Source organism: Dermacentor albipictus, chromosome 9, assembly GCF_038994185.2.
Source record: "Dermacentor albipictus isolate Rhodes 1998 colony chromosome 9, USDA_Dalb.pri_finalv2, whole genome shotgun sequence".
In the NCBI taxonomy this organism is placed as follows: Eukaryota; Metazoa; Arthropoda; class Arachnida; order Ixodida; family Ixodidae; genus Dermacentor; species Dermacentor albipictus.
The window spans coordinates 101,931,381-101,949,182 of record NC_091829.1 but is presented as its reverse complement, the minus strand read 5'-3'; the positions used below and the strand labels follow the sequence as shown (position 1 = coordinate 101,949,182).

The 17,802-nt window shown below is 48.1% G+C and overlaps 1 protein-coding gene across 5 annotated transcripts in view; it reads left to right on the top strand.

Moving 5' to 3' along the window:
• The window catches only part of LOC139049593 (phospholipid-transporting ATPase ABCA3-like), a 333,665-nt gene that overhangs the window by 271,830 nt on the left and 44,033 nt on the right, over positions 1 to 17,802 (top strand). For all 5 annotated transcript variants that reach the window (XM_070525156.1, XM_070525154.1, XM_070525155.1 and 2 more), the window contains 3 exons: positions 1,343 to 1,800; positions 7,837 to 8,024; positions 10,899 to 11,072. In XM_070525156.1, coding sequence (XP_070381257.1) covers positions 1,343 to 1,800; positions 7,837 to 8,024; positions 10,899 to 11,072 — 820 coding nt within the window. The remainder of the gene's footprint in view (positions 1 to 1,342; positions 1,801 to 7,836; positions 8,025 to 10,898; positions 11,073 to 17,802) is intronic.

Below are 17,802 nucleotides of genomic sequence, written 5' to 3'. Positions count from 1 at the left end.
TCAGTGCTTTCAATTCGATTTACCAAAAGGTTATTCTGTTTCCTTTACGAAATAAGGTGCCGGCGGACTCGAAAGAAAAATAGATATTTTCATAACGCGACGAAGTCGCCTATAGCCACGGCTACACTAAGATGAAAAATGTTAAGCGCGTTCCTATATCGCTCTTTGTTTCGTTAGTGTGTGCGTATAACGATGGCCCAGCAGCTAAAGGTTTGTTTTGGATGCAGCAGTGGAGGTTCCTGACTGCCCATATGTAATGCAGGAGCTAGTTCGTTAGCTTGTGTGCGCCTGTAAGTTAACGAAACGACTATTACATAAAGATTCAAGCCGGGATGATAAATGGCTCACTGGTTATTGCCGTGGTCAGTCGCAGCGTAATCCGGCTTCAGTTTCGATGCGGTCGCGTTCCGCATGGCTCACGATCGAAACCTAAGTTTCGGGCTTATACCCTTCGCGACGAGTCATGTTTCCCAATGTTAAATAACGCGGGGTATCAAAGCGCGATAAAGTAGTTTTAGCACAAAATAAGCATCCAGTTTAAGTGCACGAACCAATGAAACCATGCTGGTAGAAATTTTAAATCGAGGCCAGCGGTCACGTGATTTGTCGATGAGGCTGAACGCTATTTTCCGTTTATAATGGCAAACAACAGCAATAACAACAGCGAAGTTGCTATTAAAGAGCACAATGTATAATTAGGAATGACAATTTTGTACTCTTTGTCTTGTAACAAAAACTCTTCGATAAATGTGGGAGAAAATCTGTAGGCTGAAACTAAGCGCACTACGGCGCCTACAGCGGGAAATGTTGGGCTCATGCAGGCAGACACTTGAAATGGCTGTACTACAAGCTTGTTTTATTAGCAATGCCGCGCGGTCCACATTTCTTGCCCTCTGTGGTGATTCGTTGAACTTGAGAGTGTGCTACCCCTGGCATACTCCAGCGCTTGCGCGTAGCTGTTTCTGCACACGTTCGCTCCGTAGCATAGACAGCCTACCTGTCGCGAGATGTCACGACGAGCCCGCTCGCCGTAGAGACGTTCGGACAAGGGCGTGCTTCCATTGGTCTCTTTGGGTGGCGTGGCCTCATGTGTGTGGTGAGGCGAGCCAGAAGGAGCGCGCTGAAAAAGCTTGGAGGCGTAGCGTTGAGATTCGCGGCCTAACGACAACCGCCAAATACACGCGTCATACGCGTAGGTGTGGTTTAAAGGTTGCCGAAAACAACTCCAGCCCTGCGGATCCGCTAAGTGTCGTTCATGGGCATACACGACCAAGTTATAAAACAAATGTTACAGAATGTGCAACTTCGTTGCAGTTGGCCTTTGAACTTTGCCCTTTTACAGTGCCTGGATTTGCAATTAATTGCGACGGCGGTCTGCTGGAATTTAGCTACGAGGGATTAGGCTACGAGCTGTTGATCGTGCTAGTCGAAGGCCTGCTGCTCCTGGCGATCGTGATCTGCTGGACATCCGGCTACCGGGGTTCTGGAGACGCCTTCGCTCCTAGCGAATTTCCCGCCGAGGAAGACGTGGAGGAGGAGAAGAAGCGCGTCAACGATGCACGGCAGCAAGAAGGGCTCGGAGGCCATTCGCTCCTCGCGTGGAGTCTGCACAAGCGGTACTACCAATTCCACGCTGTCCGGGGCATGTACATGGCGCTGCGGCCCTCCGAGTGCTTCGGCCTGCTCGGCGTGAACGGCGCCGGTAAGACCACGACGTTTCAGATGCTGGCCGCGCTGATCAGCGTCTCGTACGGGGACGCTTGCACCATGGTGGCCAAGCTCAGCGGAAACGTTCGTAAGGTGAGCGGGTGCTTGTAATAGGGAGTTTTAGTGCGTCTCTTAGCGCGTGATTTTATCGCAATCACATGCTGTTGTACTAGAATCGCGATAATGCCACCATTGCCAATACCAGCGTCACCAGTGTCTGTAGGGACAGTTTCTGCCATGCATCCGTTGCCGTATGGTCGTCATCATGCAATTGTAGCCCTAACATCGTCGTAATATAAGCTTCGCCATTCGGTTGTCGTTATATGGTTGTCACCCCATCATCATCGCGTCATACATTGGTCGTGATCCCGATGCGCTCATGCCGTCCTCATCACACTGCCGTCGTTACAGCGTGCTTGTCATGCATAAATGCTAGAGCTTGGACAATAAAACCCAAGCACTTGAAAACTTCGTAACTGATTTCGAATAAGTAACTCATTTCGACAGAAACGGGACTCACGTCCATAATTTTTGATCATGACTTCGCCGCAACAAATTACTCCGTCTTTCGGAAGGATCCTCCTACCCCTAGTAGTGGAGTGGCGTCATTAGTAAAAAAATGTAATGCATTTGCCACTCTCCCTGTGATAAAAGGCGCTGAGGTGGTATTTTGCAAATTGGCATACTGTATAAGAGCCACTCACGACTACACGCAACGCCACGTGCGAACTTTACGCGTCGCCCTTATGGGTGATGTGAATTTTCGCGAGTATAATTGGAATGGTATGTACTACTCGGCAACAGCCTCGGATCCACTATTGGATCTCATGTTAACTTTTCAATCCTTATCAGGTCCTGCCACGTCCAAGCCGCTCGCAGTCAACAACTGAAAGAATTCTTGACCTAATACTAGCCAGCTATCACTTCTAAATAATCATGTACGAACTGGTGTCCTTCATGGCATACCTGACCATGACGTACCAGTATGCGTGCTACCAGTTGATGGTATTACTTCTCATTTTCCTATTTCCTTTTCCTTATGGGTACCTATGTCTCTGCCGAAGTAAATTCCCTTTGGCGTATGGTAAAATATATCGTCCTCTGCTGCCTCACGAACTACGCGCCTACTAAAACCAAGCAGACGCCAATTTGAGTGCAGTTCTATACATGTTTCCATCTCGTGATGCATTGGCTGGCGTGGGGAATCTGTCTCGTGCGGCACGTTGCGAGCGGAGCGATGTGCGGCGCGACTGGTTCGCTAATCGGGAAATTGCAAGAGGCAGCACGTGGATGACACGTGATCGCCGTTTAAAGCCGCCGCCGCAGACAGACTTCTGCTCATGCAACGCTTCGTTTCTATATATGGTATCGGTGGACGCGCTCACCGCATGCCTTATCGATGGCGTCATCGCTGAACGAACGACACCCGCTGCTCTGGCTCCGTATCGTAATGAGTGTAGCCGTAGAACACGCCTTGCGCAGCACTACGCTTGTTTTCTCATGCTTTCGCCATGCCGTCCTCCTCCGATTTCGTCCTCGCGCTTTCTTCGCTATCGCCATCTTTCATCCGCGCAGCGCTCCGCTTTCACTGTTTCATCCTTCTCTGTGCTCATTGACTCAGTTACGTCGAGGGACATCAAGGTACGCCGAGGGACGCAGTTCATCAAGATAAGATCAAGCCTCTAAGAGCTGCGCTGTAAAATAATCCCTGGATCACCTGAGATGTAATTCAGGCGAAGTGCCGTCGTAAAAGATTTTGTAGAAGCGCAAAACATAAAGGAGGTGACTAATGCAGAGTGACGAAACTGCCCAATACCATCGTGGAATTCAAGCTCGAAGCCGCACAGGTAGAATAATATTACTTTAAAGGGGCATCAAACGAACCGTCGTTCTTGGTGAATTGACATAGTCTCCGGTAGCATACGCTGCTGCGAACATCTAAGCCCAGTTTTGCTGTCGTACGCGCTTCGTGGAGCTCGCAAGCGGATCGCGAAGTCAACTTTCTCTCAAACGCCGTCTCGTCAACAGGAGCCTGCCTTCTAATTGTTTTCTGCACGCTTTATTTCGTAATAAAGCGGAATACAATCCACGGCTGCTATTAGCAGCTCTGGTCGGCTACGTAGCGCATATACCGCGGCCGACGCGGGGTGCAGCCAAGAGTCCACTGGGTGATCGCACTACGGATATGTGAGAACAACCGCATTTGGCTAGTGTTTAGCGATTCGTAGGCACCAAAATCGGAAGTTGTGGCGTCTACGTTAATATACAAAATGAAGTTCGAATAGCACACTACGGTGAAATTTAGAAGGGGAAGCCTTGTGGGCCCGTCCCACTACGGCGTAGCTTTCCCAGTGCAAGGCATTGAGGAAGGAACGGGAGCAGAGGAGAGGCCTTGTTTGATTGCCAATAACTCCGCGGCTGCTGAGCCCATTGAAGTACTTTTTTTGTGGCAAAGTATTTTTGAAAGAGTCCATTTCCACTTCAAACGGCTTTCTCTACATCGATAAAGAGTGTTTGAGGGACGCCTTAATGTAGAATTACATAGCCTTGTTACTAATAATCCCGGAAGGTTCTGGAGTCACTTCCACGCCAACGATGGAAAAGCGTGTCACCACCTCCCAGTGGAAGAAACTGCAAAGGTCAACGCATATAATCTTTTTCTATCAACATTTACTCTAGACATTAACATTATTCCCCATATTCGAACCTGACAGGGTGTAAACATTGCCGAATTAGACATTAGAGACGCCTGAATACTTAATCTTCTACTTAGACTTGACCTTCGAAAATGCGACAATCTGGACAACATAACTGAGGAATTCTGAAGAAGTATGTGGAATAGTGCAGTAGACGCATTTGCGTATTTTTTCGCAAATTGCAAATGCAGAGATACCAAGCAATTTGAAAATTGCAAAAATAATGCCGTTTCATAAATATGGGGACATCACCGAAATTTCAAATTTTTACACGTTACCTAAACTAGTACATCCTGTAACGTTCTAGATCACGTAATCTTTAACCAGATAACGGTTTTCCTAATGAACATTGGCTTTTTGCCTGCCAACCAACATTGCTTTCACAGTGGTTTATCAAAAGCAACCCATCTGACAGAACTAGTCCCCGATGTTGCGTTTTCAATCAGTCACCATGGCCAGACTGATTATATTTTGCTCTATCTGGCGCATTTGATTTTCTATGGCAAATTGATTGTTGAAGTCGAAAGTGTTGTTGCAACGGGCCCCTTTCAGCTTGAATAAAAGAACTTCTATCCAATCTTTCACAATTTGTAATCTGCGAAAAAATGCTAACATGGTTGCAGTTGCTTCCTGAGTTCCCCAGGCTCCGTTATTGGGCCGTTACTCTTCCTGAACTATATTAACGACATCAGAGCGAAAATTGGTTGCAACACTGTTCGCCGGTGACTGCGCTATTTATAGCGAAATGTCTGATAATAGCGACGGCATCGCACTTAATACGGTGCCTCAACACTCTAGCTATTTGTTACTGTAATTTGCAGATGTGAATAAACGCTACTGTCAGCTGTAACATCTGTGTGTCTTGCGAGAACTTGCGTAATCCTAACATTTTCTACGCGAATTACTCTTGCGTCTCTAGCGCTATATCACGTCTTGTAACACAAGACAATGCCTTACGTCATGATCTTGATATATTAGCTCTCCTCATTGTAACATTTCTGTCGTTGACTAATTCAACTTTTTCTTGTGGCGCGGTGTAGTACTGTTGTTTGAGATTTTGTGTTCTGTTTTATGTTTTATGTTCTTCGTATAATACAAGTGTACCAAGGGTAAAGCGTATAGCTGTTCTTGAGAACTTCCACAAACTAAATGAAATAAAATGATAACATAAAAACCTTTCTGACCGCGGCGTAACAAGGAAAACAAGGCCATCAAAACTTTAGATATGACAATAATCGCACACCGCTAACTAAAATTGAATAAGATAAATATCTAGGGCTTATATAGCCTTCAGTTCTCAGGTGGGATAAACCTATTACAAATATCACCGCAGGAGCACTGCGCAAATTATCCTTCCTCAACAGAAGCCTTGCACTCTCCAACACATCAGTCCACCTACTCGCCTACTACTACCCTACAAAACGTTCGTAAGGCTAATTCGCGAATACGCAAATACAGTCTGGTCTCCTCACTCTATGACTGACATAAAAAATTAAAGGTAGTACAAAACAAGGATATCAGGTTCATCCAAAATAAATATAAATGCGCAGACTCTGCGACTAATCTTCTAATGCCGCTGGAATGTAAACGCGATCTGCGAGAGGAATACATGCTCTCTTGAAGTTCTTTCTTCAGCTACTCAAAAATAACTATAAGATAGACGTGTCTAGGTACGTTTCATTTTCTGAGGCTCAGAAAGCCCGTAAAAAGCATGCATAGACTTTAAAAGGACACTAAAGCGAAACGATCAATCAGTTTAGACTAATGAAGCATTGTTTGAGAACCCTACAGGCAGTCATTCCAAACATATAGTTTGATTATTAGATGAGAAAATGAAGGTCCAAGTAGCAGTGTTTGAATTTCGCGCCGAAACCCCAGCGCCGGTACGTCAGCGTGATGTCAGAGATTCCAAAGTATGTTTCAAATTTGGGCCGCGTTGGCTGAATAAAGGTTCTCGAAACTTTCCAAGTTTAATATTTGGTTCCTTTAGAACGCAATGTAGTCAATCTGTACCACTATATATAATTAGTAGGCCCTAGAAGATGCCATCGAAATCCAAGACGTCACAGCCCCCAGGTGCGGGAACTTAAATAGGCGTCGCCACCCGTATTTCGTCCGTGCGCTTTTTCTGGCTTACCAAACGTCTTATCGTTGTAAGAGTGGTGTTTTTGGTATTGTAGAACGGTAATTTAGTGATGAAGAAGAAATCATTTTTTATTTTAATGTTCTTTTAACACAATAGACATGCAACAACGAGACGTGCAAGTACCCTTTCTTCCCTCTCGCAGTACCGGAATGGAGTTGGGAGTGTTGGAAGCGGCCCAGCTGTTTGGGCGATGGATGCTGTCTGCCAGGGTTTATGTATTGTATACGCGTACGACCCCATTTGAGAGCGTGTGGTGTCCGTCTATATCGTGATACATTTCCGGTCTCTGTGATAAAGTTTTGTTTGTGCTTGACGTCAACCCGTCATGTAGGTGTGGCGCCATATTGGTCGGTGTGTTTGGAAATGCAATGTTGCGTTGTGGCTGAGGGCTTTGACCAACTTGTGTCAGCTGGACGGACGAGGGCTATCCCTACTGGTGTCATGATGCTGCATCCTTGTTCCTTAGAAGACAAGCGCGCTACTTGTCTGTCTCGGTGTTGTTCTATTAGTTCGGCGACAGTGTGAAAGGGGCCTGTCCGTGTGTTGAAGGCGCTGATTTGAGGTGCATGTTGGTAGACCTAGGACGGCCTTGTGAAGGGTGTTGATGGCAGATTTGAGTTTTCTAGTTTGTGTTTAGCATTAGGAACGGGGTGGTGTAGAGAGCTTTACTATAACACGAGCGCAGTCACGTGTTGTGTTGCTTGTCTTTGTCTGCGTCCTATTTTTTTGCTAATGATGGCGACTGCGTTATTTATAGCGAAATGTCCAATAATAGCGACCGCATCGCACTTAATACGCCGCCTCAACACTCTAGCTATTTGTTACTGTAATTTGCAGATATGAATAAACGCTACTGTCAGCTGTAACATTCTATATGCCTTGCGAGAACTTGCGTAATCCTAACATTTTCTACGTGAATTACTCTTGGATCTCTAACGCTATATCACATCTTGTAACACAAGACAATGCCTTACGTCATAATCTTGATATATTAGCTCTACTAGGTTAACTTTGGGAGTGAATCTGATGAACTGACGGCATTGCAGCCGCCATGCTGCAGGAACAGCACAGTGTGGTAAATTGTAATCGTGACGTCACGTACGAGCTGTCTGCACAACTTCACAGTCTTGGGGACGCGTACACATCAATGTCAGATTAGAACTCGTTTGGGACGTATTTTGGTCTGTTTAAAATTCTTTGCATTCTTTTTTTATGTATTGACCCCTCTAATTTGCTTGGCGCTGAGGAGGAAATAAATTTCATTTCCCCTGTCCCCTTTCCACGCAGTGGCAGTCGCAGGTCAGCTACTGCTTCCAGCTCGGAGGCCTACTGGACAGGCTGAACGCGTACGAGTACCTGTACCTGGTCGGCCGACTGCGAGGCATCCCTGAATGCGAATTGACGCCCATGGTGGACAGCATCATATCGGTCGTTGACCTCGACGAGCACGCCTCGAAGGAGTGCGGCGTGTACAGGTTGGCAGGCGCCGATTGAATTTATGTAGCTAGCATTGTTACAATCAGGCGTGTGCGAGTACTAATCTTCAAAAAAAGCATTGAATGTGATTCGAATGGTGCCGAGACGAATAGAATCGAATACTGGTTGAACTGTTTTGTGATAGTAGAAGACGGTTCTTCCAATAAGTATAGAACGATGCTCACGTCCTAGTATTCGCTGTAGTAGTGTGTTTCTGTTAATACGCGGGTGGAACATTATAGGATTAAATGAGCAGTTTGTTCGCGTAGACGAAAATTTTCGCAACTAGCGAAAGACATAACTTGGCGCTTTTTAGGCAGATAGCGTGCCCGCGCTAATAATTTGTATCGTATTTCTGTGCCAATATTCCCTTTTGTTTCAGGAAGTTGGCATTTTGAAATCGAAAACTACTCAAAAAATATTGTTATTTAGAATTGTGACAATTGACAAGCAGGGCACATTTGATTTCTTCAAAAGTTTGGAATATTCGCACTGACATTGACAATTTGTTGCGTCCTATTATTATGAGCGATCGGATAGCAAAATTCGTGAAAGAGTAGAAAATATTTTCTATATTAAAAACCAAGTGCGAGAGAGCGGTTGCGTTCTGCCTTATCGCCAGAAGTGATGTTTCATTTCGCGAACGCGGGTGACGCGCAAGCGTATGGGTGCTACTTTCGTAACTTTCAAATTATCAAGGGGCTTTAAAATAGTGTAATGAACAGCGCCACCACGCGGACAAACGTACGCAAACTAGACGGATGTGGGCGAAAGCAGCTGTGGTTTCCGCTGCAGTGGCGAAACAAATGTGAACATCTTGTACATGCGCGGAGGTTTCCCGGCCGCTTTGGCTTTTCCGCCCGCTTGCCGTTTCCCAAGTGTGAACCTAGCCTAGACATTCACCGCGGACACCGGCTGTCGAAACGCTGGCGTTGAGGAATCGCGGTAGCAGCAGCGAGCGAAGGGACCTTCGTGCTTCTATCGCTTCAACGCAAACTCATCGGTGAGAACACAGCACACGCAAAGCTTCGGACGGTACACTCTGCCTCCAAAGCAGATCGTTTTCAACATAAAGCGCCCGTGGCCGCGCTTGGCCAAAGTACAACGCCCCCGCTCGGTCTCTTCAACCCGGTGTCACGGCTCAATGCCCACGACGGGATACCGCGCGCTTTCTCCCCGCGCGCACGCGAGATTGAACGGCCACCTTCGCCTCACCGTCGCACGCTTTAACTTGCACACACAGTGTACGGCGCGCGAGGACGACGTTACCATGAGACGAACCCACCACATATGTATCGCAAAGAAAACCAGTAGAGCTGCCAGAGGAGGTCTACCCAGCGCACATCGCCTACATTCCGCTTGGCCTCCTTTCTCCTTCTGTACTTCGCTGAACTCCTAGGTGGCGGTACTTAACCGCGCGCTTAGCGTGCTCCCTTGTACTACCCAGGCGCGCGATTTTCTTGAATTCCTGGCGCCTTCATCGTTCCTTTCCTTCGTGGCCTCAGACAAACACCGTCGATTTGAAGAGCTGGCTAGTTACGCTTGCGTGTAAAAATAAAGCTTAAGCGAACGGATTAAAAAACCAGCAAAATTGTGTCGTTTTGTGACAAATAACAGACAATGCACTGAAAACGAAGACAAGGAAGGCACACACAGCGCTTGTGCTTGTGCGTACGCCTTTGTTCGTCTTCACTTTCTGTGCGCTGTTTGTTATTAGCCATAAAGGCTTGTTTAGAAAATTTTATGGATGCGATGCCGCCTTCAAATGAACTTTGGGCTGATTGGGGGGCCTGTAAATTAGGAATGCCACAAAAAGTTTGGAAAGTCATGGTGGTTCTGCCATAACACTGACAAATAGGGGCGGCATCGCGATACGAGGAGACAAATTAAGTTGTGTGGTAGAGCACGAATCAGGCACAAGGGACGCAAGAAAAGCGAGGACAAGCGTTTTTTTGCGTCCCTCGTCCTTGATTCGCGCTGTACCACACAATCTAAAATGGAAACCATCACCGTTTTAAGTTACAAGGAGGCAGCTGAAGAGGCGTAAAGACGGCGCTGTTTGTTGACCTTTTAGTCGTGGCTAGAATCCCGCACTTAGCCACAAGGTTAGCGTACATGTTGAACCTAAACAATGGCGGTAGCATGATGGCAGAAAGAGCACGTGTCTATATGCTTAATTATCAAAGTTTAATACCGCAGTACTCTAAATCGTTTTAAGCGGATGCAAACACAGTGACATTGTCTGAATGATTATTTCTGTCGCTGAAGTTGACAAAATAAATCTGTTCTGTCTAATGTCGAGGCATCCTTATTGACTGACTTGAAATTGCTAAGCAGAAGTAGGGAAAATCGTTCGTTAGCTCGGAATAAGCAATAAACATTTTATTGATACCCAGCTTGAATAGGAACACGCACACTGCTTCTGAGGTAGGTGAGCACATCACCCCCTCTGTACATAAGCGAGTTAACCTGGTGCCCCAAAGGGGCCCCCAACATCACCTCCGCCTCTACACTTTTTCAGTAATGTGTAGTGGTTGGTGCCGCTCTACTTAATGGTCGTCTTGCAATCGGCAACATTCCCAATGTAACGATGAGATTTCTCTCCATTCCCAACCCGTTGTGGTTGCTTAGTGGCTATGGTGTTGGGCTGCTAATGCACATGGTCGTGGGATCGAACCCCTGGCCACGGCGACCGCAATTTCGATGGAGGCGAAATGCGAAAACACCCGTGTACTTAGCTTTAGGTGCATGTTCAAGAACCACGGTTGGTCCATATTTCCGAAGTACACCGCTACGGCGTGCCTTATAATCAGAAAGTGGTTTTGGCACGTAAAACCCCATAATATAAGTAAATGTTTTTCTCCATTCCCCAGCGGAGGCAACCGCCGAAAGTTGTCCATCGGAGCCGCTCTGCTGGGACTGCAGCCGTTCGTGTTTCTGGACGAGCCGTACGCGGGCGTGGACGTCGTGTCCAGAAACAAGATCTTCCGAGCCATCGCGGAGATCAAGAAACGCTCGCTGGCGACCTTCGTGCTTACGTCACACAAGTGAGTGCTGCCAAAGTGCAGACAAAGTTATCACGCAACGAAGCCAATGGCAAAATGACTATTCGAGCGAGGAGCAATCGAGCGCTCGATTTGTTAAGTCACAGCCAAACTAAGCCAGGCCAGAATGAAGCTGAGGTGTAAGCACAGAGGCGAGGGTTTTTTGAACCTCTTCTAATCCAATAATTTCTGTAGCCATCACAATGCCTTGCAGGAGATATCCGACATTGAGAGAAAAAAAAATCCTGTTTTCATTAGTGTGAGTGTCAACAATTTAGATGTCATAATTTGTTTACTCTTATGTGGGGCGTTCATATGACTCCTCCTGAAATTTCACAAGTGTTCATGCGCATCAACCTAACGTTTGGAAACTGCACTCTGTTTTTGGAGCGTGCTGCTCAATTTATATAAATCAAGGCATCTGTAAACTGGTAGGGAAAGTTTCATGGAAGCCACCCTGTTCAGAAAATGTCGGCCTGTCACGCCGGTTGCCATCAGTTTGCTGGGAGAGTTCAGTTTGCTGGTTAGCTTTTGTCAACAAAATAACACAGAAAGAAGTATGACGTCAAACCTTGAAGTGGCAGCGGTATCGTGATCAAAAGCTGCTTCGGGCAAATGTTTAAATCCATCTACGGTTCACCATTTCAGCTGCTACGCGAACAGTTATTTAGCTTGTTTGATGTTCCAGCTTATTTCACCTTACGGGCAAGTGTGCTTTGAAACATATGCAGACCTTGTATCCTAAGGGGAACATAACTAGGCTTTTAATGACGGCAGCCACATCTATTAAGAACGTGAAGGTTTAGGGTGTGTTTCAAGAACACAGACCGACACACTTGAAAACATGGCTTCACTTTTATTTGTGCACGCACCCAGTGTGCATCAACTAATGAAGAAAATAAGCTTCAATGGACAGTAACTAGTACGGCCAACACATAGTCACAATATAGGAATGTATGCGATACCTAGCACTCACCGTTCTGCTGTGCAACAACTTGTAATCATAACTAAGAGTAATCAGTCAAGACATCGTTGCACTGCTGCCCCCCGCCTCATATTATTATTTAAAAATAACTAATCTGCCGATTTTGCTGCCTGCAACTCTGAGTGCACCCGCTTTCCTGCCACGTTCACACCGGAGCATTCGGCGTATTGAACGACCGGAAAGTTCCTGCTGCCGAGATGCCGGGTCGTTCATGTTGCTTGCCCGCCGCGTCGTCAGAGCTCGCAAAAAAGTGCCTCGAAAGAAACAACCAAGGGTGCGAGATACTCACGGAGGACGGAACTGAGGAGAGGCCCTACCAAGTCTCCGCACTGGAAGAGCAGCGTGGAGGAGGTTACGTGGTATTTTTTGTTGTATCGGCCATCTTGCGGGGCACAATGGCGGTTTCGTTACGATGGCTTAGACTCATGCGTGTGCTTCTCCATGGATCTCATACCGTGGTAAAGGCGATTAGTCTCCGTGTCTTGTGCCGCCGTGTTAGCTAGACCATGCTTTGCCAGCTGTTGTTCTGGCCAGGTGACATTGGAAGAATCAAGAAGCGTAAAACGAGCGCCTATAAAACGCTGTACACCACGTACCGCGCTACTGTCAGTGGACGATTTGGTAATATTCTTGCTGTCTTCGGTGGATACAGTGCTAAGGTGCCATCACGGACTGAAACCACTGTGCTTCAGAACGTACGATAAACGACTTGCAGGTCAATGACAGTTGTGCAGTGTTCCCGTTTTTGACATCTGGCGATGCACTCGTGGCACGCAAGGATGATCGAGAAGCAGCTGTTGTTAGTAATAAAGGCGCGAACCCTGCTTACCGCATACATCAATGCGCCATAGAGTGGCAGTGAACAGAACGCTGGCGGACGCGGTGTAAGAGTGAACAAGACTCGACAGAAAACTACGTCTGGGCGCACATAAAACGGCTGATGGTCGATCGCGCGTAGCGAGCCCTGTCAATGCGCTGGAAGCACGCATATACATGTATATACTGTTGGCCAGTGCACGTGAGTGCACTGGCCAACACGATAAATGCGTGCACGTGAGTGCACGCATTTTATCGGGATAGCAATTATATAGACACTCCCAGCGCATTTTTGTCGCCGCTCTTGCCATAATTGCCCGCATTAAGTCCAAGGGTGATGACAATGTCACCGCGTGCCGTATCCTGTATTTGAGAGTCAAACCACGCGAGGGAAGCCGATGATCGCGGCTAAATCTGGCGCGCGTAAAGGATGAAAGCGGAGAGCAAACGCACTGTCTTCCGCAGCGCGAACAGTTGTGGGGAGATGGGAGGGAGGGAGGGGGCAGCGTGGTGGTCCGGCAGCAACTGCGCATTTCGCGACCGCGCGCAAGGGAGACAGCGCGGCTTTCGCTTGGTCAGCACGTGCGTACTCTGAACGATACCACTAAGATTTATGAGTCAATAAAGTTGTTCTCGCGTGGTCGCGCCCGTCGTATCTTGAAGGTGATCTGCAGACGGCTCACACATTTGTGAACGCTGTGTTCTTGCCGCATTTGCGTTGAAGCGATAGACCGCACGAAAGCCACTTCGCTCGCTGCTGCTGCCGCGCTAGCTCGTAATGGTGCTTTGATGACGAGTGTCCGCACTCATCCAATGGAATGTGTTCATGTTTGCTTGTGCGCGCTGACACCATGCTCGTTAATTCAGTTAGTGAGATAATGTTTCCGAGAATTTACGAGAACTAGTTTATGTCTAGTATCCTTATTTCGTACAGCTGTCTACTAATTTGCTATCGCAATCGATGCTTCGCCTTTTGGGCGAAACTGCGGCTTTTTTTTATTTCGTGAAGCTTCACTTACCGTGAGAAGAACGCACCTCAAGACGCAGTCATGCATCTGAACATGTTCTTTCGTCGGCGAGAGCTGTAGCTCGTCATATCGCTGCGCTGCGCGGCCACCTGTAGCTCGTTCAATAATCCAAAACCGTGCCTCAAGGCATGACATGATGTTTGTTAACCTAGCTACTGATAGGCTAGCCATAGGTCGATGGATTATGATGTGCGTGCATAAAGTGTACTGCCGGTCATCGTCTGTGCATTCTTGTAGCACAGTGAGAGTGCGTAGATTTGTTTTCACAAAAGGCGCGAAACGTAGCAGGGACCGGCCACAGGGTCTAATTTGCGATGTTCGCTGTCAACCTCTTCCAACGCTAGAGCGCAGTGCTCTGCTGACATGACGATGGTACATCGTGATTGGATTCGTTGATGGAATCGCTACGTGGTGCGCACGTCCGCGTAGCCTGAAGCGGATCCACGGCGGAGGCGAAAAATGTAAACAAGAGGGGAGAAACTGCCCCGACAAAATGGCGGAGTAAAGCGAACTTCCGGCATCACCATTGAGGAAGGGAAAATGGGGAGAGAACCTGATGTCATTATGAAACTCAGTGACACCGGAAGCTCGCGCTACTCCGCCTTCTTGTCGGCGCAGATTCTGCTCTCTCGTTTACATTTCTCGCTTTCGGCGCACAACCACGCCGTGCTCGTACTGTAGTGATCCGACCAACAGGTCCAATCACGGTGCCATTGCCTAAGTCATGCCGTCGTGTTACCGTGCCCTAGCATTGAAAGGAGTTCATAGACAACACCGCATCTTTGACTGTGAGGCCTACCCCCCCCCCCCTCCTCGCCCCCACTACTTTTGCCAGCTTCGCTCAAGATAAATATGTGCACTATCATTTCACAGGGAGAATGCACAGGGGATGCGCGGCAGCAGACTTTACGGACATTGCGAGGTTTGACTAGCCAGCCCTCCTGTACTTTATGACAACGAACACGCATGCTAGTAGTGACGTTATAGGAAATGTTTTTTTTTATTTGAACATGTTTTTGGCGGACCGCACCACGGAGATGTGATGAGCGGCAGCGCGCTGCCTAAGAGACCAGCAGAGGAGAACGTCGTTATGCGTTTACACCCAGTAATAGTGACACTCAGTGCTCCTAGCACGTTGACCGGGCCTTCGTGCGACCATCAACCTTCCGCCATTAACCGTTTTCACTCTTGCGCCGCATCAGCCAAGTATCACTTCTCTGCGTCCCACGAACACACATATATCCCAACTAAGGTGGGTACGAACACACATATATCCCAACTAAGGAAGGTTCGTCCCTTAATTACTCACAAGCAGCCGCCTCTTTACCGCCCATTCACAGGGCTGTTTTACGTGCCACATAAGTCCGCTGTCGAAAGCAGGAGCACTACCCAGTTGGCCCTGATTTGCAAGGCGTTTGTCGTAGGTATTCCGAAGTACAGCAGCGTTAATCTGTGATTGCACTTTAGGATGAATCCCCCGAAGACGGCAAACAGATTCCCATTCGTCCTCTGTTGAACATTGTTCCGTAAAGGACGATTGGGAATCTATTTGCCATCTTCAGGGGATTCTGGGTTTGACGGTCCCCGAGCACGGAACCGGAACTGCTTGGCTCTCCTGCGCTAATTAGCAGACAATTCAGACGCTGGGTCTGATTAGGTGCATTGCCCCTAAAACGGGGTGCGCCCGCTCATATTTTTCGCGACTGTTGGTCAAGACGGTAGTGCAACCACGCCTTGTTTATCAAGCCCAATTCCAGCATGTGACAAGGGCACAATGGGATCGCCTTGAGGCTGCTAATCGGGAGACAGTGAGGGTCATCACTTGCCTTCCCCGCATCACCCCGATCGTGGCTCTCCACGAAAATGCACAGCTGAACACGCTAGACGAGCTGGTGCAGCAGCGACGTGATGCTTGCAGGCTTAAGACCAGCCTTTCACACGCAACTTGCGCTCTCAGCGCTTACGCTTTCTCGTACTCCCTTCTACCACCACCGTCACCAGTTCTACCGCCCTGGAGTTTTGTACAGCTGAGCGATAACAAGCCAACTGATATACGTCGTCCGACATCAACTCACGCGGCGGCGTCGCTTCGTGACCGAACAATAGGTCAAGATGCCCACCTGCCGCTTGACTCCATAGTGCTTTACGTTGATGCAAGCATTCAGGACTGTGAAACAACCACTGCAATTTATTGCCCTTGCGCACCTGCCCTTAATAAGACAACCCGGTTTCAAATCCAACAGCCTCCTTACTCCTTTTGTGCAGAGCTCCTTATTGTCCGAGAAGCGTTGTGCTCTGTGGCTGCCTTTCCTATGGTCTCCGCCACCCGCATCGTCATTCGCACCGATGCCCTCCATGCGACGCGGCTTCTGTGATGCGTCAGTCGCAGCCATGAAATATGTCAACAGATCCATCTTCTGGCGGCACGCATGCCGCAGTCAATATCTGTCGAGTGGATCCCACGCGAGCTTCTAAGCTTCCAGAGTCGTGCGGATTCTGCGACCCGTCTAGCAACCTCTCCATCGTCACTGCCTGAACTCTTTCACATAGATGATGTCACCCTCCTTTTAACAAGAAAGGATCACCTCCGGCGCCGCACACGTGCTCTCGTACCTCCGTGTGCGGTAAACCTCCCGCGCGGTCTTACCCGTGCAGCGGAGGTTGCGCTTCAGAGGACCCGGGTCGGGCTCTCCCTCACTCATACCGTGACTCGGAAGTGGCCGCACTTCCGCCCGTTATATCCTCGTCCTGAGTGTACACTCTGCAAGTCGCGAAATGCTGAAGCCGACATCCACCACTTGCTGTGGGCTTGCCCTGCACTGAAACCGACGAAGCTCCGACACCTCGCAGCAGCGGGACTTTCGCCGCATAATCCGAGCGATTACTCTGCTTGGACGCAGGGGCCACATCATCGATCCCTCTTGGACTTCAATAGATCAGCAAATCTCTTTTCATTCATTTAATCATCCCTATTCACCCCCATCCCATACCCCTTTATGCCCTGAGGCATTTGCCATCGCATTTAAAAAATCGTCCTTTTTCTGTGGCGTCGTACGTAGTGCACGGCGTTGCGTGCACGCTGTTTTCACGCTTTTTACATTTACCAGTCCCATCCGGCGACAACACAGCCGAACAAAACACGTAGACAAACGCAATCCGGCCCGCACACCACCTTTACTATGGTACGAGACATACGGGGCCACACCACCTTTACTATGGTACGAGACATACGGGGCAGCGCATGCACGAGCATACATAACAATAATAAAACCGCCATTGTGCCCTGAAAGTATGGTTGCTACAGTGAAAAATACTACGTGACTTCCATCACGCTTTTCTCCTACTTCGCGGGGAGGGTAGGGTCTCGGCTCCGATTTTGAATTCGTAAGCACTTTCTTGCCTACCCAATTAATGTGTAAAACAAAGTAAATTCCAAAGTACAGACGCTGGAAATGGTGAGTTTCAAATTTACGACGCGAGACCGAGAAGCCGGATACTTTGACTACTGGGCTAAACCCCCGCACTTGCACTAGGGGAATATATCTGAACCATATGATTTCGTTCTACCGGGAGCACAAAAACGTTACATTGACATTTTACTTCGTGAACACCATTTACGCGCAAGCGTATCGGTGCTATTCCCATTTTGTGCATTGCGCGGATAATGTTTTAATATGGACGCCACGAACATGCTCAGCGAGCACCGCGGCGTCGAAACACATACGGAAATGGCGCGAACGCGGTCGTGGATGATACATTGATCTCGACGGTGTGATACCTGGTATATCAAAGAGAGCATGGCTACTTTATTCTTCACCACCAGGCACCTTCCTCTTCCGGTGCTTTTTCTTTCGCGGTGACACACGTATTAGAGAGAGAATGTGGTTGTGAAGAGGAAGGGGCG